The 25,089-nt window shown below is 41.2% G+C and overlaps 1 protein-coding gene across 2 annotated transcripts; it reads right to left on the bottom strand.

Moving 5' to 3' along the window:
- Positions 1-2,320: 2,320 nt before the first annotated feature.
- ndp (norrin cystine knot growth factor NDP) lies at positions 2,321-25,006 on the bottom strand. Of its 2 annotated transcripts, none has more exons than XM_082509378.1 (3): positions 24,995-25,006; positions 12,078-12,523; positions 2,321-3,561 (listed from the first exon to the last, which is right to left on the bottom strand). In XM_082509378.1, exons 2-3 carry the CDS (start codon positions 12,285-12,287, stop codon positions 3,337-3,339), a joined length of 435 nt encoding a protein of 144 aa, XP_082365504.1. In that variant the 5' UTR covers positions 12,288-12,523; positions 24,995-25,006; the 3' UTR covers positions 2,321-3,336. The 2 variants fall into 2 exon arrangements, with proteins under 2 accessions (XP_082365504.1, XP_082365503.1); XM_082509377.1 differs by lacking the exon at positions 24,995-25,006 and adding an exon at positions 23,424-23,721.
- Between the last annotated feature and the right edge of the window lie 83 nt (positions 25,007-25,089).

Here is a 25,089-nt window from a genome sequence, read left to right as displayed (position 1 = left end):
ATGAGCACTAGGGATGCACAAAGGATGATGCACACATATAATCCACTGTTACTGTTTTTAATTTCCCTTTAAGATCAGCTTCTCTTCTCCAGCTGTTTCAGGGCTGGATGAAGTTCATATTACAAGCAGCACATGTCATTGCTAAGCTACCACTGACTGCACTGAAATGTTTTAGCTTACAAAGTGGGATTCCAGTGACCATAGGATCAGCAGTCACCTCTCTGTCTGGGTTTATGTGACTTAGATTAGAGCTGACAGAACAAGAAGTCAGATCAGTTTCCTCCTGGGTTAGATGTGTTTGCAAAAGGGACTTCTGGCTGTGTGGATGTTTTTGAGAAGACATCTGCTCCTTTGTATCTCAGTAAAAAAAAAAATCATAATAAAACTTGTACTTGCTTCAGTTCATAATCAATAAAAGTTCATTTTGTAAACTTTTCCCTCTCATTTTAAGTGAAAGAAATTCACACAAAACATATTATTTATCCCACATTAAGTTTGTCTTTCTCTTCATTGATTTATTTTTGAAGTGTTAAATTTTCTGATAAGACATTTAATGACATGTAGAGGTTTAATTAATAGCAGAACATCAAACAACTATTCCATTTCCTAAGACTGGCTTTTATTTTTTTTACCCATTTTAGTCGTTCTGCAGTGAACTGCACAAACTGATAAGTGATCTGTTAAGGCACCAGTCACACAGGCCTGCAGATGGGATGGCCGCCAGTCACTGGGGAAGAATAAGTACTCCCAGACTGGTTGCATGTGGTTGCTGGCAGTCACTGTGAAACTGATTGCTGATGATCGTTCATGCAGGGCTTAAAACAGTCAGTGACCCCAAGGTAAGTCCAGGTACCTCATGGCTGCAGGAGTTGCTAGGTGAAGCTGATCATACGGTGCTGCACTGAAAACCTCATTGTGATTGCTGTGGCTGCAAGCAGATGGCTACAGTCACCTTTAGTTTGTATGGAAGAGTGTTTGTTTGCAGACACTTGCAAACTTTTGCCAGTGACCAAAGTGATCACACAGAGGTTTGTGGAGCAACACCCTCTTCGATCAGTTTCACCCAGCAACAATCAGCAGCTGCTCCTCAACCAGTCGGGAAATCACTTCCCTAGTGACCAGACATTTTGAGAGTGCTACCAACTATCTCTGAGTAGCAGACATGTATGTGAGGGTAGTGAAATATATGTACAAGGACAGTGAGACTGTGGTCATGTTTGCAGAGTGTGTCTTTAAGGTGTAGTTCAAGGTTGGGTGGGATTACATAAATGATTGGCTCTGAGACCCTTCTTATTTGCAGTGGTGATGGAGAGGCGGACAGAAGCCTTCTCTGACTATGACGTTTGCAGACAGCATCGTGATCTGTGGTGAGAGCAGGGAGCCAGTGGAAGAGAGCCTGGAGGGGTGGAGGTATGCAGCAAAGAGAAAAGAAGTCGAGACAGAATACATGTGTGTGAATGAGAGGGAGACGAGAGTAACGGTGAAGCTACAAGAAGTAGCTGCGAGGTGAAGAAGAGAGTGCAGGCAGGGCGGAGTGGGTGTAGACGAGTGTCAGGGGTGATATGTGACAGAAGCATAGCAGCAAGAGTGAAAAGGAAGGTTTACAAGATTGTAATGAGACCTGCTATGATGTATGATTTGGAGATTTGGATTTTGGATAGCCACAGTTGCAGGTGGAGCAGGTGAAGATGTTATGATTGTTATTAGGAATGATCAAGATAGACAAGATTAGAAATGAGTACATCGGAGGGACAACTCAGGAGGCAGAGTTAGACGGGTGAGATTGAAATGGTTTGGACATGTGCAGAGAAGGGATGGTAGATACTTTATATTGGACAAAGGATGTTGAAGATGGAGAAGATGGTCGTAAAGAAGGAGGACATGCAGAGGGTTGGTGTGACAGAGGAGGATGCGGGGCTAGAATGAAGGCAGATGATGTGCTGGAGTGACCCTCTAAAGGGAGCAGCCAAAACAAGAAGAAAGAAAGGACGTCCTGCTGTATATGCCAGACACACAGGATTTAACTTAACATGTATGACATAAATTAGCATACTCCAAAGCAGTGAAGATAACTGCTGTGCATTTAGAAAGAAGCATTTAAAATTCAAGCTACCATGGCCTTTCTTTGCTTTCAACCACCCATTATTTCAGCTCAAATACTAAAAGTGAGCTCTCAATTCTTTGTGGTTTGAAAAAAAACTGAAGCCTTAATGATGGAAAAAGCTCAATTTGAACACAGTTTTTCCAATTCAAATAAAGTGACCACAAGTTTTGCAAATGAGCCTGCGGCACACACACGCATACACAAATGCACACACAGAGTATGAATAGTGAGTGTGAAGTTCTGTATTCATCATGTTGGACACAGGACATGTCATTACTAACAATACGTTACAGGCAATAGCGGCAAGTTTAATCAATCCGGCGTGATAGTAGCGGAAGTTACAATAACGTCAACATGAACATCACAAAGATCCAAGTAGAACAGGTTATACTTTAAATGAGCACTGATACCCTTGGCAGTCTATTGACAGTCCACGCCGCTGACCCAGAGGCTGCTAAAACCTTCATCAGTGGTCTTCTTGCATCCTCTGGGCTCCTCTTACGCTACTTTTTTTTTCTTCTTTTTTTTTTCTACTGTTCATTCGATGAGCTCTCCTGTCAGCATCAGTCATGTTTTACACAGCTAGATGAAAGTCTGCAGGGAGTGTGTAAAATGTTACTGGGTGAGTAAGCACGGCGCAGGTGCTCCACTGTAGATCCAGCACATGTCAGGGCTCACGCGGACCCGCTTGTCCTTTCCCATGCTGCTTTTTAACGAGGCATTTTGTTTAGTCGTCAAACGCTTCTTCTTTTTTTTTTTCCCTTTTTTTATGGAGCAGGGAGAAGGCTGTTACAGATATTTGCAATGAGCTCTCATTCTGTGGTTCTTGAGCGTGTGTGTTATGAATTACGGAGGCTTATAATGAGTGCAGTGTGTCTCTGCAGCGAGGAGGGTCTCCAGCGGGCTCCTGGGAGCTGCAGTTTGTGGTGTCTGGCCTTGTGAGCTGAAGAAATATGCTTTGCATTGTTTGTACTGATTGAATGCACATAATAGAAAGGGTATAGTATGTTCTGTCTGAGTCCCAAGGGCTGTAGGTCAATTTTAAGGCCCACGTGAGGCTGATCTGACTGCTCCAAACTATCATTCACAAGTTAACAACCAGTATCTCTGGGGCCGTTTTCTGATCCAATAATCAACCAAAATGCTTTGGACAGCTTGAGAGGAAGGTCTGTGGCCAAGAAAACTGCCGGCTCTTGAGAGTCTTGAGGGTCTGGGAGGGTACTGCTGTCTGCTCAGCTGCACTCCTCGCAGTTGCAGGCGAGGATGTATCTGTAAGTGGCCGTAATGCGAGTCCCGCCAGTGCAGCGCAGCCTCACCGCCTTCAGCTTGGAGGTGTGCGGCCGGCAGCAGGAGCAGGTGCTCTTGAAGGGCTGTTTGAGCACTGAGCTGAATGAGATGAGGGGGTCGGAGCGGGTCGTGTGGCTGCAGTGGCCCTCGCAGCGTGCCAGCAACACCATCTGGAAGAAAGAAGTAGGCGAAAAGGCGATGTTATGAAAAATACAGATAAGCATTTTTCGTTGACCTTCAGGCTCTTTAAGGGGAGTAAAAAGATGTTTGGGCTCTGTGTGTGTTTATGTGTGCGTGGTTGGCCACTTTTTTTCTGTGCTGTTTAGAGGGAACAAAGCCAGCATATGAAACCTTTCCCCAGTTTAACCAGTCAGCACACACACACATCACCAGCCTGATTAGTGTTGTGACTGTCCGACCGGCATTCCTCTGTAGGTCACTGAATTCCTGTCGCCTCCCTAAACTGACTCCTGTGTCATGTCCTTCTGCCAGCTGCTGTGTGTCGCCACCCGTGTACCCACTTTGATAAAGGCCTGTCTGGGGCCATGTATGGGTGACACACACACACACACACACACACACACACACACACACACACACACACACACATGAACAGTGTTGTTGCCACTTTAAGACCATTTGTCTTTGTCCTGGCAAAGGATCAGGCTATCAAACTTTGGCCTCCTCTCTGTCTGCACCTTTCCTGCTCCTCCTTTTACTCATGAGCCGCTACATTAAACAAACCTATGCAAGCTTCAGTACTGACACAGCACTGTTCAAGTGCCATAATGAACTATTATCGGGTGAACGTACACCATTTTAAACGACTCAGTTTGTACTTCTGTATATTTCCATTCTCATCGGTTGATGGCCACCCTTCTCTGAGCCTGGTTATTTTGGAGGTTTCTTCCTGTTAAAAGTGATATAAAGTGATATAAACCATTACTAAGCAGTCATCATGGGCTCATTCAAGCAACTTTGTTCATGTTGGAGGGTCCTTGAGGAACATTTAGAGGCTCAATTTCAAGAAAAGGTTATTGGAGGAGATTCTGATAACTCAAAACTTTCCCAAAGGAAACTTATTTAAAAAGTCAGTTAATTTATATTGCAAATTTTCAAGATGTACAGTATACATTTTTTATTAATTTGCACCTTTATCAGTTTTTTCTAATTTTATGTATGATTATGTTTTATTATAGTGGAAAATAAAACATCACTAATAACAGAATCTAGTGACAATATACTGCTGTCGGAGGGATCATTCTTTTAATACAGAAAAAAAGAAATTATTATTTTAGATGCAACATTTCAGGCTCATTTTCCCTATTATTATTATTATTATTATTATTATTATTATTATTGTTATTATTATTATTGTTATTATTATCATTATCGTTATTATCGTTATTGTTGTTGTTGTTGTCGTTGTTGTTATTATTATTATTATTATTATTATTATTATCGTTATCGTTATTATCGTTATTGTTGTTGTTGTTGTCGTTGTTATTATTATTATTATTATTATTATTATTATTATCGTTATCGTTATTATCGTTATTGTTTTTGTCGTTGTTGTTATTATTATTATTATTATTATCGTTATTATCGTTATTGTTTTTGTCGTTGTTGTTATTATTATTATTATTATTATTATTGTTATTATCGTTATTGTTTTTGTCATTGTTGTTATTATTATTATTATTATTATTATTATTATTATTATTATCGTTATCGTTATTATCGTTATTGTTTTTGTCGTTGTTGTTGTTGTTGTTATTGTCATTATTATTATTATTATTATTATTATTATTATCATCATCACTGCAATTTCATCTGCGGTAGTAGTAGTATGTAATTTTGCAACAAACTGTAAATTTCCTTTGAACTATATTGTAAAATGTAAATACAAGACTAGCTTTGTATTTATTATTTATATAATTATTTAAAATTATATAATATACAAGTATTATATATTTTCAAAAGGGCTTGTACCACCTTGTGGGCCCCTCTGGACGTGCCCCTGGTCTGATGGGTGTTATATAAATGTAATTCTATACATATAGGACAAATGTCAGCAGTGCAAATATAAAGCACATCAAACTGACTGTTGTTGTAATTTGGTGCTATATAAAGAAATAAAATAAAACGGAATAAAATTAAATAGGACACGAAAGTAAAAAACTGAAGGTGGAGTGCAAAAGTACTGGAGCTGGATGTGTGTTAGTTGTGTAATAATTTTTAAAAGAATTATCTTAAATTCTTGAATTCTCACGATGAAAAGTAGCTATGATTAATCATGAAAACTCCAATATGACATGAACCTTGCATTCATCGGTCTGTTGTGTTTTAGTGACAGGCGCTGTGGTTACTTTTTCCTACTTTGGTTTTTTTATTGGCAGTTTTTAATTTGAATTTGAGGTTTTATGCTCTAAACTCAAGTACTTTTGTAATTAGGAATAATGGTGCTTATTTTGGCTGAAATTACTTCAGTGTTTCCAACAACAGCTGCTGTTTTACTTAAAAAAGTCACTGCTTGGATTTTCAGACTAAAACTGAGCAGCATTGGACTTTATTTGAGCTGGGGTTGCTAAATGCACGTGGATCTGTTAGGTAACAATGTAATTACAGTGTGACATAAAGAATGTAAGCATTTGTCTTTTAAAATAAAAGTAATTAATAACCAAAATTTCAAAATAAAAGCATTAAAACTTTGTCATCAACTAGCATGTCCGCAGCAGTGTTGCTGTCCAAGTTTAGACAGATGTAATTATGTTAAGAACTAAGATACTCGGAAATGAAGGACGAGTTTTCTGCAACCCTGCACTGAAATATTTGTGATTCCCGTGAGGAAGTCCCATATGTCCTAAAGACAAAATCCAGAGTCGACACAGTAATCTGTGCTGTCGTCAAATGGATAGCTTGTGTGACTGATCCATTCAGATGCATGGGGCATGTGAAATATTTTCTTTTTTTTGTCTGTGTGTGGGGATGGGGGATTGTGTTTGCTTACTGTAGTCTCTTACAGCAAGAATATTTTTTTCATGCATTTAATATGTTATAGAGTTTGTTTTAATGTTTTAGAGGCTGAAGTGTCATCTTGGCCTTTAGAGGGTCTCGAGATCCACTTCCTGTTTTTTGTCGTTGCTTGGATGTGTGGAATGGCTCCCTGGGAGTAATGGCTGACACCTGGTTTGCTCATCTGCAGATATACAATTTGGGCCTACGGACTCAGCTGCTAGCTGACCTCCAGATTATTTGTTTTGACTGAACGTTGTCACCATTATTTTTTTGGTTTACTTGCACAGCACTTGTTCACACAAGACACATAACCGAAGAACTCACTCCATGTTAAACGTTTTGGTGAAACACTTGGTGAAAATCATGTGTGGTCTTCACATTCTCTTCTGCCCCATTGTGCTTGGGTTGTGAGGGCAGTAATACTTAAGAGGAATAACACGTTCAGTTCAGTTTCTCATATGAAAGCTTGATTTTATAGCCTTAGGTCACCTCAGGCTCTCCTGTGCTCTGATATTTCATTTACTGAACAACACATTAATTAATCAGCAGTGGAAGTAATAGTTAGTTGGAACCCTAATTATAAAAAAAAAATGTAACCTTGGAATTTTTTTTTAATGCATTTAAATTATAATTAACCCTGTAATGCCAAGTATATCAGATTTGATGCATCAGTTTTTAAGAACTATAACCCTCTAATATGTTTTTTTTGGTTTAAGATAAACAAACTATGAAAAATAAATTGCACAAAAATCCTGGACGTAGCAAAAATGATACAAATTAAATCTTATACATGCAAATTCGTCAGAAGGGTTGACAAACAATAGTTTGAAAGAAAGGAATTTTCTGGAAATTTTCAGGCTTTACAGGCTTAAATAAAACTCAAGGTGAAGAACTAGTTTTACACTGGTAATAACTGGTAAGTGTGTTCTGTGTTTTTGAACACAAATCAAAGGCAATTTCTGATAAATCCATTTGTCAGATGGCTTTCTACATTTCTTTGAATAACTGAACCCTATAGTTGGTTTAGTGTCACATAAATGACAATGTACAGTATACTCACACATCAACACCAAAAACCCAGCAGGGGTGAAAATAAGCAGAGAACAAAGAGGGAAGAAAAAAAAATCAACATCTTGAACAATTTTTCACTCATTTTTACTGCACTGCAAAAAAACAAAACAGTACAATTTTTATGTTTGTGGACAAAAAAGTACAATAAATAACAACATCAGTGTATGAAATATTGTTTTTTTCCTTCACAATTAAGGAAGAAATTTTCTTCAGCTCCGGTGAAACAGGTCACAACTGTTACTTACATTAACCCGAGAAAGCAGCAGTTCAGCACTGGCAGGAAACCACACACTGTGGATCTAACCTGTGTGTTTTCATCATGTTTTTGCTAATAAGTTGAGACAGATGCTCAGACAAGAGTTGCGTTAGCATCTAAGCAGGAAAGTCATTCAAAAACAAACCCAATCCTATTTCTTTGCACGCTGCACAGTGCCAAGATAACCATAATGAAATCCCCAGGTTTATTTTTCTTCTCCCCTCAGATCCACAGAGGACATTATACAACTGCTTCCACTGGCTGAGTTGTGCTCTTCGCACCCTGTAAACTCAACTTTATTTGTGGAATTAGCGTAGTGATGGTGTAAGTTCAAATTTACAATGGAGGAGTTTGCTACCAGAATATTACTCAACACCTGGGCTGCAGACAGCAGAGAGAGCTTTTTTTTTCTAGTCATACAGCACTGCTTGAGCTTGAGCTGCCCCATATTTCTTTGTTCCTAGGAAAACAGGAAAAATGTGTAACAATACACAGAGTATAGAAGGCAAAAACACACAAAGTCAGTGTTTTGTATGGTCACTTTTATGACCACCTTTAAAGCTTTCGTTATTTCTTATTTTCAGCTTTTTGAAGGTCAGTCAACGCTGTTCTTTGGATGTTTCTGCCTTTTGTTCTGTTTTCTGTCAAGGTGATCCCACACTGCTTCAATAATGTTGAGGCCTGATCCCCAACACTACTGGCCCCAAGCCATGTTTTACAGGTGGCTGTAGACATTCGCTGTTGTCCCCCTCTCTTGTTCATACAAATCCTCTAAAGATCCACCTCTATAAGACCTGGTGCCACTGATTTTTTAGTCCAGTTCACTGTGTAATCTGCCATACCTCATCCAGTCTTGTTTCTTTCATTTAAGATTCATTTGAAAAATCAAACCTTAATTGCCTCCAAATAATGTGGAACTTCTTGTACACACACAATTTTCTTCTGTCTTGATTATTGCTGCTCACTTTTCACATGCATTTCTCAGCCTCCTCAGCCCGTCTTCAGTTGGTACATAATGCAACAAAACAAAAACTAGCCGGCATTCAGAATCCATTTAAGAATGTTACTAACAACATATAAAGCCCTTCATGACCGGGCTCCTGCGTATAAAGCAGAGCTACTGAGACATCATAACTGCAGCCAACCTCATCTGATCGGGGTCTCCTAACTGTTGCTCTTATCTTAAAGCTTGTGGTAATCACGATTTTGTGGTTGTAGCTCAGGTTGGCTGAATCTGGGGTTTGTTTTAAACATCTGCTGCAATCTCATTTCTATAGTTTAGCTTCTACTTAATCTTTTGCTGTCTATTTGTGGCCTTTTTTTTCTTCTGCTATGCGTGTATAGGACTGTGTATGCAGGAATGAAAGCGACTGTGTGCTTGCATGGTTGAACATGTGCACTTAACTTTAATGCATTTTTATCCAAACTATGAAGCCCTTTGTAACTGTTCTATATAAATAAAGTTATTATAAGTACATTTTCCCTGTTTCTCTTCCTTCTTGCCTTCTTGAGACCATTTCTGATGGTCATCAAACTGAAGTTGGATCAACTGGAGTGCCAGATGCATCGCTCAGGTCTTGTGTCAGTTTTTTTTTTTTACTGGACTTTTTCCTGTTCCTTAAGAACGGGCCTTTCAGATACTGTTTATCTGATGTATATTTTTAAGCCTGCCACTTATTTTGTCCCCCAGTTTCCTCTAAATATTTCAGGGCACAATGCACAACATGATGAGATATGGCAACAAGTTTTCAGCTAACAGCTCTTTCCAAATTGCCTACTACTGCTATTTTAAGTCTATCAAACTATTTGACAAAAGACAAAATAAAGTGACAGAAGATACTTTTAAAATTGTTTATTTACTAAATTGTCTGTGTAGACACAACGCTGGCTCATCCCTTTGTTAAATGACTTTTGTGATACTAATTCATAGGTCAGCATTAAGGGATTTAAAACTCAAGAATTAAAAATGAAAATCCTCTGAAAATGGTCAGGTACAAGGACTGGAATGAAAATGTTCAAAGAAAAGCTTTAAAACACCTTCAGACAACCTGAGGACCCATCACTCAAGACAACCTCCTAAGCCCCAACGTCCCCTGACACGGGAGCAAAAGGCAGGAGATCAGTTAGGCTTGGGGCTTAAGAGGTTAAAAGGACAGGGAAGTTTGGCTTTGCAGAATCTAAATATAAAGAAATGACAGCTGGCTCAAACTTTTTGCACAGTACTGTACACAGCCAAAATATGAAAGTGGAAAGACTCGAGGAACCAATATAGTTTACCCCAGAAAAGAAGCAAACAACAAAAAAGAACACAACAAAGCGTGAGGGCCCATCATTTTATTGGTTTCTATCCGCTGGCACCGCATATAAAACAAAGGACACGACCACATGCTAACTAGCACATAACGCACCAGCACAGGCATAAATGCCGGCAAGAAGTCGGCCACTTACGTAGGTTACATTGTAGGCACTACAAAGATTCACCACAGAAGTCTAAATCAGGCCTGAGGTGTAAAACAGTTGCTCAGTTAGGCTTCCACTCGGCTCTCTGTGCGCTGTAATAGAAAGCCAAGCTCATGCTGAGTGTGTGTTCAGCCCTGCCTCGCCTGAGCCGAGTTGCGGTTTGGCCACCTGCTTGATGCACTCATAGTCAGAATATTAAAAAAAGACCAAAGAACAGATCACTCACGCTAGACAAGCAACTGCACTGGTGCACAACAAAAGGAAAGAGGGAAAATCGACAGCACCTTCCTACAATAGCATTCACATGTTTGGTGCTACTCAGTGGGATCATCAGTCTCTTTACGTCAAGTGGCTGTCTTTAAGTTGTCAGGATACACACCACACCATTGTTTAATCACTGCCTCTCCACTTTTCTTCTTCTTTCCTCACCCTATCTCTCTCTCTAACCCTCTTTAGCACCTGGCAGTGCACGAGCGAGCAGGCTAACAGCGACACGATAGCTTCAGCCAAATCTGAGCCCCAGCTGAGGTGCAGAATATGTCTGCAGCGTGGCCCATCTCCAGAACCACCAACACACACACATATACACACACTCCTATGTGACTCTTCTAAAAGAGATGGAGATTAAGAGAGCAAAGGAAAGAATGATACACTAGAATGGTCAAATGGAGAAAGGCTTTCAAGGGGAAATGAGCAATACTAGTAGAAAGGAAGGAATTTGTGAGAAAAAATGGCTCTTAAGTCATTGCTGGGTATTATTCTTAGGCTCAGGAGCTTGATTTGAAGCAAATGGCCCATTACCTTAAGGAGCTCTGTGCAACCTTAGAAAACCACTGTTATTGCTGACACCTCCACCCAGGTGATCAGTAGGCTATAGCTCAGGTTCATGCTCAGCTTGTACTTTCGCCAGTCAACACTGTCCTGCAAAAAAATGTTGTTCTGTTGTATGTGCTGTATTTCTTGTATCTTGAACAGAAACCAGGAGACCGGTATAAACACTGCGTATCAACATAAAGACATCAAAGCTAAATTGCAGACAGCTTGCTAACCACCTCCATGTTGAAAAGAAAACCATATTTTGTATAAAGTAAATATTACTCATAGATATCTTTGCCATTGCATGATTTACTAAAATCAGTACCATGTGACACTTTATAATCAATGATCACTTTAGCTGGGCAAGCTAACCAACTAGCATTTTCATTCAGATATGATTTTCACTGACAAGCAAGATGTGATTAGCCATACTCAGTTTTGGTAACATTAGCAGATAAAGTCGTTTTAAAATGTCCAGCTAAGTTATTAGATTAATTAGCAGACCCTGCTGTTTGCAGTTTGTCCGTGACTCTGAAAACCAAACATCCTGAAGTCCACCACAGTTTCCCCTGATAGTCAAATTTCCACTTCCATCTCCAGACCATCCAACTTAAATAAAACTGTGTTCTGGCTAATTTCAGCTCATCAGCTAACATGGACAACTTGATACCAACACCAGGTAGCTAGCTAACCTTATGTTTCATCCTGCAGTGTATGACAGGGCTTATTAGTTGACTTATGTTCTAAGCTGTTGTTTTCTGCTCTTGACACTTGCACTAGAAGGCAGGCACTGAGCTACGCGGGGTGTAGAATAATTGTCACATCCTTTGGGTTTTTGTGGAAAAGTTCAATCACATCGTTCACACAGAAATCACACCACCGGCTGACAGAGGGAACTGAGAGACTCGGGGATGGTCTCATTTTTGAACTTATATTGCACTCCATTTAAACACTGGCAACAATAAACATTTAATACATCAAACAAAGTAAAAGTCACATAAAAAACATTGACAACTATCTAGATTTCATATGAAAGGTTGGCTTTTAGTGTGTTGGTAGGTTTACCTTGGAGTTGCATTTATAAATTGGGTGTGTGATGGTCTCCACAAAGTGATGCCTCATGCAGCGGTCTGGGTCAGCATCTCCCAGGTGTGCGTGTCCGTTATCGCTGGCCTTGTTGCTGCTGCTGGCAGAATGGACCAAGCCCAGGAGGGGGCAGCACATTAGAACCAGCAGAAGACCAGAGGGGGAGCCCCCAGAGATGGAAGGTTTCATGATCGGGCCACCCTGAGGCTCTTGATCCTCACGGGATGTCCAACGTGTAACGTAGTTGCTTTTCTTCCTCCTCCTTACAGAGTCTGTTCTGTCACAAGGCTGCACAAAAGGAGATTGTCTTTGACTCTGCTTTGTTCCTGTCAGCTCACTGTAGGTTCAAATTCAGCAAGCTTTAGGTAGTAGGAGGGTTTCTTGGGCAGGCTGCTCCATCCCCCGCTGCCTTAATCCATCAGAGTCTGGAAGCAGAAGACAAACATAACTGCATCAATGGAAACATGAAGAGATAAAGACCAGAAAAAGCAGCGATATTGCGTGTGGCCGTTCTATGTTTTGTCCACAAGTCAAACTGTTCCAAATGCTACAATTCGTGTGTAGTGGATGAAGCTATCTCCAGACATAGTTTTTTTTTCTGCCAGTTTTTGAGATTAATTATTTGAGTGTGTGTGTCTCAAGAAACTGGCCGTCTACTTTGTCTCCTTTATTCCACGCTCAACCCAGTACACCCACACACGGCACACACATGTGGACACATAAGTCCTTGTGCTTTTATTATAGAAGAGAAACTTAAGCCATGCACAAACAGCCTGCAGCCGGGCCTTTTCCTCTCCCCAGGAATGACTTTTTCATTAAAATAATTCACTTTCCCAACAAGCCCTCTCATGACTGCAAGCCCTCTGCATATTTTCACATTTATTTAGGTAATTTTTTTCCCGACTTCATAGTTTTATAGTCCTTCTGACAATAGGGTTTGTGTTAAAAGTGAGCCTGGTTCTGGCTGCAGCAGGTATGTTGAAATGTGTTGTGAATTAAGTGCATGGTAGGGTGAGAGATGGCGAAAGGAGCAAAATAGCCATGTTAAAGTTTATTAACTATTATTATCTATCTATTTTCACGAGCTACCCATAAATTCATGCTTTGTGATCATTTTAAATACTTTGACCCAATTTATACTTGTGTGCTAAAGGTTTACGAAGAAGTGGTTACACATGGAGTCGCAGGAGCTGTATTTATGCTTAAGTGTTTGTTTTTTTTAAACACGTATAACTAAAGTCAAGTGTAAACCGTGGCTTTGTAAATGTAGGTGCTCATTAGTGGTGCTGTGGAAAAATATGACTTTTACACAGTTGCTTTGGGATGAGAAGAAAGTTATAATTTTGATGAAGGAACCGACCTCCCAGCCCATTGTTCCTTCAGTGGGCTGGTTTCAGTCAGTATGCAAATGTACTGTTTATAAGATTGGGGAAACCTGCAGTCAGCTGAGACTGAAGAAGTCACTTGGATGAGTGACGAAACGTTTCTCCCACTGAAAACGCCACGTCCAGATGAACAAAATCAACTTTTGGAGATCAGTAGTCTGATGTTGATTGTACAATAGTTAGAAAAATTCCAGGTTATATAAAGTGGTCAGATGAATATTCTGTTCCTTATTACTCCTCAACTAAATGAATATGTATTTAATTTCAGGGACAACTATATAACCCCACTGATGTATTTTCCACTCTGTCATATGTCAATCATATCATTCATTGTCACCTGTAAGTGCTTTAATCCTTGAAGTTGAGAAAAGTTTAACGTTTGAGCATAAATGACTAGCCTACTTCATGCTGCTGACATTTGTTTCCCTCCTTTGTGACAGTGTAAATGTGTAAATGGTAAGATGACCTAATTGCTCTCTATGGTCTGAGGTTGCCATGTTGCTGGTTGTTGCTTCCTGTGTGGACACCTCTTGACATATGATGAGTACAAGTAGTTATTAAGTGATAATGTCTACTTAAAAAGTTTGTGAAATGTAACCTATTTGAATAGTACTTTGATAATACTTGGAAATTATTGAAATTTTAACTCAAGACAATTTGTAACTAGCTCTTCAGTCAATTGCTTTTAGTTACATACCTATGCAAGAAGTGGAGTTACATTACAGTAGAAAATGAAAATGTAACTTTAATGCATTAGTGTTTTTGTGAGTGTGTGTCCAAACATCTGCTAATCACCCACCTGAGGCTTCTATGCATCCAGTTGCCTTTCTCATGCAATATGCACTATTTTAGTTGCTTTATCCTAGTCACAGTTCCACCCGATATCATGGAAAAACGTGTAACAGACATCCACCGTGTCCATTTCACGCTTTGCCTCTCCAAAGCATGAAAAGGACATGCATGCAGAAGCTGCAGTACCAGCAGGCGAGGTAATATATTGAAAGCCAAGAAGTCGCTATTGACCAAGGGTGGAATAAAGTACATTCCAGGGTCCTTAATCACCAGAAACAATTTACAATAATTTGCAGCAAGTGGCTGGTACTGCTACTAAAATGATCAAACCTAAGGGAACGTCTTCAGCCTGTAGAGAACTTTCCTGTTTTATTACTTACAAGGAATGCATTTGGCACATGACTGAATTACTTATAGTCTTGCGTTTTAAAGCTATGTCTAGCAATTTGTGACCTACTACATTTCAAAATAACTTCCCAAAAAGGTCAGTTGCACTAAAATACTTTCACAAAACACGAATACATGAAATTATGTTATTATTATCATTTTATTACATCCCTTTTCAACACTGCACCATCTTGCACTCACTTCTTCCTCTGAACTAAAACCAAGCAACTAGTTCGGGCAAAACCTTTAACCCATCTCTCCATCTTCAGCTCCCCTTTAGTTCAACCCCAGTGTTTTTCTTTCTAAGGGGGAATCATTTAACCTTAACATTCCTCTTGAGAGAAATAGAAGTATCATTTGGCCTGTTAAAATAAATATTCCCTGAGATGTTTCGTTGGCTTGTCGAACATGTGCTGCAGGGTTTACATTGCAGTCGGCTCATGCAACAGGATGCTTTAGACAGCCAGCACCCATCAGCACTTCCAGCTTTGCCAGCCATACCATTAGAACGAACACTGTTATTCCCGTCTCTGCTGCTGGTATCGCTATCAGCATCATTAGTGTGCATGTCTTAGAAATTACACAGTCAAGTCATTGAGAATCGTACAGTGGAATCAATTCAGTTCCCATGTAAGACAGAGTAAACGAGGAAAATAGAGGCATCAGCCAAAGTGGACATTGAAGCAGATGTTGGCTTGTTTTTACTAAATCGACATGATCTACATATTTACGTGCACCCATGTGAATATAGCTTACAAAAAGTAGAATAAAACTGGACATGAAAAAAATATCTATTATGAAAAAAAATAAAAATTACACTACACTAACACTAACTGTAATGATTTTGTGAACTTTGAAAACGAAAATAAAATAGAAATATAGCGGAAATATCCTTTAGTGTCTGGTAAAACTTTAATTACAGCTTGCCTGATGACACTGAGGGACATGTTTATCGAGACTCTGAATGTCCACAAGAGTCAACTGCTTTCAAAAAGTTCTGTTTTTATTGTAATAATTGTATAGATTTTTCTAAATCTTGCCTCTGACAATTCCCTTTTATACAGTAACAGTTAAAATAGACTTAAACTCTGATGCTAATTAAAAACTAAAAGTAAACATTTTATAAACTAATCCGAAACAAGAAAATCCACTCAGAGAACTAACTGAAAATAATACAAAATAAAAGCGAATTCGAAAATACAAAACTATGATAACTGATCCATTTAAAGACCAGATTAAGCAGCAATGGGGCAGTGAGACAAAAATTTGCTGTCGGGCTCCTTTTGACCCGAGACTACCCTCACTTATGCCTCTGTGCACACCTTGCATGCCCCGTGGCCTCCAAATTCCCTTTCAGTGCAGTGCGCACTACAGAGCACACATGACAGCTTCATTACGTCCCCAGAGACCCAGAAAACAACCAATACTCAAGTGGTAAAGCAGTTCTTAGGTTTTCTGCACGTCAGCTGAATATGTGGTCAACAGGTTTATTTTCCAGTAAATGTGATCTTACTACCCCATAAAATCTAAGCAACGTGAACTCAAAAAATGAACTAGACCTTTCTTCCAGCCTCCATAATCAATATTTCTAAAACACTTGAAATGATCAATGCAACAGGAAAGAGTTTGCTCAAAGAAGCATAGCAACTTAGTGAGCAGGTGGCAAACAAATTTGTGCATATAGCAGTTAAAAAGTCAGATACCTTCCTAAAAATTCAGTGGAGACAACGACTTAAGAGGACTTTACACTACAGACCTACATTCAGCATGGCCTGAGAGACATATTTACAATGAACTGGAATACTGCTTAATATCTACTGTATTCAAACACACAGATGTCTGGATAAAATGGTCATTATCAGCTTCAATTATGATAATATGGTTTCCCTGCTCTCAACTGACTAAACAATGAATTATTGACGATTCAACTGATTTTCCCTTTCAAATTGCCTATTAAAAGTACACATGCAGTCAATCTGTGAATTTTCTGGCTCCTGTAGTTTTGGCGCTCAGTGACAGCTGGATGCTGCCTTAGCTGGACGACAGTCTGGTTTTGGATGAAAGAGCAGAAAGCATATGTGATTGCAGCATCTCCTAACCCACTTTTTAAGGGAAATGTGTTTAATCAGTTCAGATCAAACATGACAATGTAATTGTATTTAGGTGTTTTCACAGGAAAAACATCCGCAGTGTTTCCTCATAAATCAAAATTTCCGCTCAGAACATGTGTTTTTGTTAGACAACAGGCCTTACCATGAAGCAAAACAATCAAAGATAATGACAGGAGTGAACCGCCTAGTAAATACCAGGACAAGTCAAGCAAACTTTATTTTACCCTAAATCTCATAATTTTGGTCTCCAGCCAGCTCTGCGCTCTCTGATTACTAATTAGTTGAGCTAGCCAGACATTTCCACCTTTTTATGTGCACCAGGGAGATGACTTTCTATGACTGTCGTCTGCTTGTTATGTATCCATCTGAGGCAGCTTCCCTCTAACATCATTGCTATGCAAGCAGGGACGTGCCCTTACCGCAAGGTGACCACACATCATTATTACTGTCTCTTTTGGCAACTCATGCTTAAACTCTGAAAGCTGGTCGTATCAATACAGAGCTACGAATGGCAGCTGACTCAGATAATGGGGGCTTTCAGGATAATATATGGAGATTGTATCTGGCTGAGTGAGTTCATTACTGCACTGTGAATGTACAAACTGAGAACTTATTAATGTGTGAAATGCCAGGTACCTTATACTCTCACCTATCCAATTCATATTTATAGAGATCTTAGAGTTTAGAAAAACAAGCTCTATTGCCCCTTCCACCCCATTCCCCCAACCGATCCAAGTATAATGACCAGCAAACCCGAGACCGTTACGGTCCATATCTTTCCTGGATCTATTGTTTGGAATCAACCCCATCATCAAGTCCAACCAAGCTTGTCTTTCTGATATAATTACAAAAACAAATCCCCATGGTGTTCCACTTAAACCTGAACCTTTTCCTTTTCCCAAAAACAGTCCCTCTATCGTTCCTTTCCCATCACATCTTTCTCTTTAATCCCCAAGACCAAGCAGTTGCACCGGTACCGTCTGATGTCTGATAGAAATGATTATTTCTGGGAGGAGTGCTGGATACAACCTCATTATGTCACCTTGGGTCCTTACTGCTTTCATTATAATGTGCTGCTATGTGAGCAATACAACAAGTCATTAATTCTGAATTACCCATGAAATTTCACCTCAGTTAAAGTAAACAACCTCCTTTGATGATCGTTGTAGAAAAATTGCTGCAAGACCAGGTCCAACCCCATAACCTCCAGCAAAAAAACCACCTCGTCCCTCATCCTCATCACATGGATAACTTCCATTTGGTGTATCACATACATCACTCGAATTGATTTTACTTTAACAAATCCAGGTTCTTAGTTGTGTTAACTGAAAGCCTGTGTCCTGATATCCGTGACAGGAATCCATGTTCAGAGCTTAGTGGAATAGGAACACTGCATGAGGTAAGACTACAGGAAGCAGCAGCTGGACCGCTGCTTCAGAGTGTTAGACTTGTACTGTTCTAGCAAAGAAGGAGAAAGTATGTTGTGTTCTACAGAAGCCAGGGACATGGGGGAGATATGCTGAATTAGCTATCACAATATTGCCAAGTCTAAGGCAAAAACAAGTAGTCCAGAGTAGCATTATTACAAGAGGAGAACGATAGAGTAGTGGGGTGATTTTTTTATGTATATATTGAGTTAAGACCACCACTAATAAAGACAGAACTTTCAACTAAGTACAGTTACAACATATTAAATTGTTTAATATGTTACCTTAATTAAGATGGTTACACAAGTAAGTTGAATACACTGCTTAGAACTAACTCTTTAATGTGTACAGCTGGCGCGTAAAAGAGGTCTTAGATATAAACTTAATGGCTACTTAGTTTATATTATACTACCAACGTTAGTAGTTACAAAAATTACGATTATAAAAAGCCTTAATGTGTATTGCTTACTTGGAAATGTTGCCTGAAGAAAGCCTATTTTCTCTCTGTAGAGAACATGGCACCACAGCTTAGGTTTGCAAAGCTGTACCTGAATGAAAAACGAGACTTCTGGAACAATGTTCTTTGGACAGACGAGACAAAAGTGGAGATGTTTGGCCGTGATGCACAGCACCACGTTTGGTGAAGCATATCTGCACAAACATCTCATACCAAATGCCAAGCATGGTGGTGGAGGGGTGATGGTTTGGGTTTGTTCTACAGCCACGTGACCTGGGCACCTTACAGTCACTGAGTAAACCATGAACACCTGTGTATACGCCTCAACCCAAATGAAATGCTGTGGCGGGACCTTAAGAGACTTGTGTATAAACAAAGGCACACAAACCTCAATGAACTGAAGCAACATTGAAAAGAAGAGTGTGCCAGAATTCAATGTGAGAGTCTGATAAAGCTATGTGGAAATGGATTACTTCACGTTATTAGTGCTAAAGGTGGTTCTACGAGCTACTGAGTTCATGGGGTCAGGTGAAAATGCAGCGTCATGAATGTACGCTTTGACTTGTGAAGTAAGGAAGCACACTCTAAACCCTTTTATTGAAACATGACATTCTTTTTACAAATTCATTCACATCATTCACGTGGAGAAATTCAGAGCCTGACAGACCTGAGATGACAGTGAGTTACTAAGAAATGATTGTAAAATCATTTAGCAAAAAGCTAATAGTTTTAGCTTTAGATTCTTCGTGAACATCCTGCTTCTTTGGCCTATACCAGGTAAATGGCAATTATCCATTACCTTTATTTATCCTTTACCTATCTTACCCCAACCAGTTGCGGTAGATGTCCACCAAAGGGAGTTTTTCCTTCCCACTGTCACTGGGGGGGGGGGGGGGGGGGGGGTCATATGATTGTTGGGTTTTTCTCTGTATGTATTATTGTAGGGTGTACCTTACAATATAAAGCACCTGTTGGTGTGATTTGGTAGAGTGCGTCCACTGCTTCAGGTCTTACTTAAACAAATTGGAACTTCAGTAATTTAGCACAAAGTCCTCCAAATCTAAAGCAATCTCTTTTCCTCTTCAACTGACCAACGTGAAATTCCCAGTACTCAGAAACTAATAAGAGTGCCAAAGCTGGAGGCCCAGAGGCAGACGAAATTATTACACAGCATGTATTATTTGCACTGTAACTCCAGGCCTATATCTAGATCTGTGCTTATTGCTTATAAAAAGACATATCATCTGTCATAGAACAAATCAAATTAAACAAACTCTCCTTCATTTTTATATAACTTTAGCAGCATAGCCAAAGGGCGGCTAATTTAAAAAAGGGCTCTGGACCTGCAAAGAGATCCAAACTGGGTTAAATATATAATATGTGGGAATCCAAACCACATTACTACAAAGACAGCCCCACAGTTTGTGTGGTCTGAAGGTTTTGGCTTCAGCTGAGAAGATAATTCCAAGCTTAAGAAGTGCAGACACTGTGATGCCTCTCTTAGAGGCTACTGTGGGAAAGATGCCTCCCCACGCTCACCTGGGATACAGAGACCGATCATGACGGGTCTGAAATACAGGCAGGCCAGATCTGCTTCAGGTTTTTGACTACTTTTGGAGTATCTGTGGTGAACAGTTTTCATTATTTTCTTACCATTTATAAAACCAAGCAATCGATCAGTTCACACAGATCAGTGACAGCAAAAACTGATTTCCCTGTTTTCCACTGCTCTAAGATACACAAACACAAGTCATAATGAAAACTTTTGTTCAAGAGGTACAAGTGAAACAATTACGTTATCTCAAAAATCTGTTATGAAAAGTGACACTGCGCTGACGCCCCAGTGTATGTTGTGTAGAACAGAATTGCACAATACTTGTTACCATGTTTTCTTCTTAGCAGTGGGGTGCAAGTATAAATATCCCCTGCCCACCTTACTTATGGGTTTTCATCTCACACACACAAACCCTCACATATGTACATAAGGGCTGTGTCATGTGGTATTCTCGTGGGTGTTATTATGCTCCTGCTCTGGGGCTCTGAACATTGCTGGGATGTTGGTGTGTGACGGCACATGGCCTGGGTAGAGGAGTCGGATCTTCTGAGGGATCCTCTGCTTTATCACCTATGCCTGGCGGCAGCTGAGTACACAGTTGTTGTCCAGTGATGGGCCTGTCTGCAGTCACAATGGGGAGCTCGGGTATTAAGCCCCCACTGCCCTGCTGAGAAAAACAGGTGCATCACAGGACGATGGAGGAGATGGAGTGAGGGCGAGGTGACAGGTAGAGCGGGGGAAAAGGTTGTTTTATGGTCTGTCATGAATAACTCAATCTTGCCTTCTCTCCTACATTTACTGCTACATCATCACCCTCGCTGCTGATCTGCCACGGCTCTGTATCATGCCCAGAGTTTACGTCATGATTTTCTATTCACCACCACCTGCCCTCATCCCCAACCTCACCCCCTCCATTGTTTCACCAGCTTTTAATAAACTAAAGGGCAGATTCCTGACTGCAGTGAAGTGAGGGGGGGTGGGGGTGTACAGAACCAAAGACCTGTCCAACCACACACACACACACACACACACACACACACACACACACACACACACAGTTTGGCATGCAGAGTGCCAAGCTCTTCCACTGTCTACTGACGCCAGCTCTCAAAACGCACACACAAACTTACTCTTCCTCTCTGTCTAAAACACACACACATTCGCCCTCTCTTACCCTCCCCACGCGCCACTCTCCTAAAAGCTAAGCTCCTCACTAAATATATATCCCCCCCCCCTCCCCCCAAGTAAAGATAAGACAAACAGTGTGGATTTGAGAGCACTGTACAGCCAATGACAGGCGGCCGTGTGAGCTGGAGCTAATCTTGTGTTAGCTTTACAATTTAGGCTTCTCAGAAACAGTGGGAAATAAGAGGCACTGAGATTGGAGAATACACAGGGAAGGCATTTGTGCAAATATTCTCCAGTTTCTTTTTCTTCTCATTTAACCAGAGTGTGGGAGCTGTTTGTTGACCGCTTTGATAAAAACAGAACCCCCTAATCTTCCTGAGTCAACACGCATGCACCTCAAATCCCAACTCCATCTCCTCTGCTGTTCTCTCCATCCGTGTCAGAAAGAAGTGGGGGGAAAGAAAAGCTGTGGCGAGCTGTGGGCTAAAAAAGCTGCGCATGTAACTAGATCAATCCTCAATGCAGCTCCAGGCCTAAGATGTTTTTGAAAAAGAGGGAGCGAAAGGAGTCGTGGACGCATTTGTTTTATCGCTCTGGACCGGGTTTCTTTGGGCAGCAGATATCTGCCACATGCTCGTCTGGGTGGTTGGTGTTAAGGATCCCCTTGATGGCCTCAGGTTCGTGTAGAGCATCCATTTGTCAGAAGCACATTCCTGTGGCAGTGAGACATTGTGAACTGCCTATCAGAGCTTCAGCACTGTCCAAATAAATATACTCACAATGGGCCCCAGTGTGTGTGTGTGTGTGTGAGAGAATATGAAACATGAGACACAAAACCAAGTGTGTGCTGCTCTGCCAGAGTATTGCTGTCTATCTGTACCTGGCTGAATGTGCAGTGTTTCAAACACACCTCCTACTCCTCGTCTTCGCCTTTTTCTCTTCCCCAAACAGTTCAGAGGTGATTCTCAGAGTCTGCGGCGCTTCTTTCGTTGCCGCGCAAACTGTTTCTCATCTGGTGTCACCGGAAGTGGACGGAGATGTCTGGAGGGCTGTTTGCATCACACGGTCTCAATCGCTTTCTTTTTTCTGCCCCGTCTTGTGTCATGCTCTCTCACTCTCACCTCCTCCAGCCCTTCTTTTCTCAGCCTCTCTCACACATCTCAGTTTCATTCTGTTTCTCCTATTTATTGTGTCCTCCTCCTGGCTCTGCCCGTCTCTTTCTTTCTCAGATGTTTTTTTTTCCCCTTTCCTCCTACTTGGGCTTCTTCTCCTACCCCACTCACATTATCCCACACTCTTTTGTAGCCACTTCATTTTTCATTTAAACACCTTCTCCCTTTATCATTCTCACACACACGCCTCTCCTCCTCAGTCAAATCAAAGTGGTAGCTCGCCTCCTCCTCCTACCTACCACAGAGTCTATTGTATCTGTCATCATGTACTTCTAGCATAAGCCAGCAGCCTCGGGGTCCAACATAACAGGCCAAGTCAATCATACACTTACAGCCATGAACGCACACACCTGTAAAACACATATTCATGCATCTCCGGAGATGTTCACTATTAACGCACTATTAATGTCCCGCAAGCCACGCGGGTTCCCACTATCCTTCCAGCCTCGCTGTCAGTGCCTGATTAGCAAATCCACCGGCGCCAACACAAACATGTTTCCTCTTATTACAAATCATGTCACACTGCGTCCTAATCACAACCACTTGCAGTTTATGGACTCGCACGGTGTAGAACTGCCCTGCAGTAAAACAGGAATGCACACCTGAGCTTAGTGATGTGCAACAGAGGAAGGGAGGAGTAGGGGGGGAGAAAAAAAAAGTGAGCAGGAGTGTCACTCAAACTCTCTTTGAGCGAGCCCATGTGTGATGCACGTACAGCTACGTAAAAATGCACACACGTGAAACACATCCAGGGTATAGCAGTGAATACTTGGATCCTCGATGGCATGCCTGATACAGAGTTTGATTGACTACATTTGCAGTGCACAGAGTTATAAAAAAAGACAACAGGATGCACCCAAATCTGCAGGAGTGCAGATTCAGAGGTGTGACACCCAGGCTGATGGTCTTACCTTCAGTGACCGGCAGCAGAAAGACAGCAGAGGTATCCGGAGAGGCTGCATGCAACACTGGATTTGTTGTTCAACTGTTGTTTCCCAGCCAGCTCCTCTCTCCTCTTGTTTCTACCTCTCTCTCTCTCTCACTTACACACACACAGACACACACTGATTGTCTGAGCGCTCCTCTCTCCTCCCTCTCTCTCTCTCTCTCTCTCTCTCTCTCTCACCTCTGCTTTCTCTCTCTTTCTCCCTCCCTTGCCCCCCTCTCCCTTACTTTTCTTTAACAGGGAAATCACCAGACAGAGGGAGCAGCCTGGATGCTCCCCGCCTGTGAGGACGCTCATCACATGTGGATCGTGACACAGCAATCGTATATCATACGCCCTTTTACCTCTTCCCTCTCTCTCGCAGGCACACCAGCTGACGCACCGACATGCTCCGCAGCGGCAAATGGGAATTCCAGGCTTGGAACGACTCTGCTTGCCCCATCAGGAGAGAGCTGACCAAAAGCTGCAGCCAGTTTTTTACGAGGTCAGGGTTATAAAACTGTTAGCAGATTTAGTTTATTTAAAAACAACTGGCCCCTGCGGCCCTTCCTCTTCACGCGGCGTCCCCCCCCCCCCCCCCCCCCCCCCCGTGACACAGGGGGTAGGGGCGGAGGGGTTCGCAGGTGTGGTGGTGGTTTGGAGGGGAGGAAGGAAGGGGAAGGAGAGAAGCATATTTGGGATTGCAACTCTGAGATACCATTTACTTCTACTAGAAAAGCAAAGCTACACATACGCTGAATATATTGAAAAAGGAGACATTATGAAAAGCGCCAAATCATAACCGAATGAAGGACTTATTTGCCAAAAATCACTCTGTGTTTAAAACACAGACACACAACCCGGAGGGGAGGGGAAATATGAGCACAAACCTAAAGCCAGTTGTATGTTTAGAAATGATGAAAACAAACTGCAATATAGGAGAGCCCCGAGTGGATCCAACTGTAATAACCTCATCCATCATTCTCAAGCGGCTCAATATGAAGACAGACAGACCCTGGAAATATTAAAGGGGCACACTGCTGTGAAGAGAAGGCAAATAATGAGGCTTGCCCTGAAAGTTATATATTCTCTGAGGCTGCGCGCACAACAGTCGCCTGATTATTGCAGTCGATTACGTCAGTGACCTCGCTTCCTTTTCAGCATTTCTGGATAGAGAAATATCAGAAATATGACAACTAACTGATGTGTTTGTGGTACTGGGATACAGAGGGAAAAGGGTATTTCACAGTTTTTACACAGGCACAGGGAGGCAGAGCCTATTAAGGGACAAGCTCGTGCCATTTTTCATCGCCTCATGAAATAAGTAACGAGTTCATGGCCCCCCAAAAAAGGTGTAAAAGAATAACACGTGTTTGGTGACAGCATGTGCTCCGATTGTCATTGTAGCGCACACGAACATGTCCTTGGTACAGGGAGTAAAAATTCTCAGGGGAAATAAGGGGAGCGAGCTGCAGCACACTAAGCAGGGCTTACAGGGTCAAAAGTTTAAGAAGCACAATTACCTGGAAGGCCTCGGCTGACCCCCAAATTTCTCACCTTCTGTTCCCTCTCTCTCTCGCACAAATACACCTTCGACAGAGGCGATTTACAACCAGCAGCAGGAGGTGGGGGTGAAAACTTATATGCCACCA

This window comes from Aulonocara stuartgranti, assembly GCF_965226115.1.
Source record: "Aulonocara stuartgranti genome assembly, chromosome: 16".
Classification (NCBI taxonomy): Eukaryota; Metazoa; Chordata; class Actinopteri; order Cichliformes; family Cichlidae; genus Aulonocara; species Aulonocara stuartgranti.
Note: the sequence above shows the minus strand (reverse complement) of the source record. Positions and strands in the feature narration are given on the sequence as shown.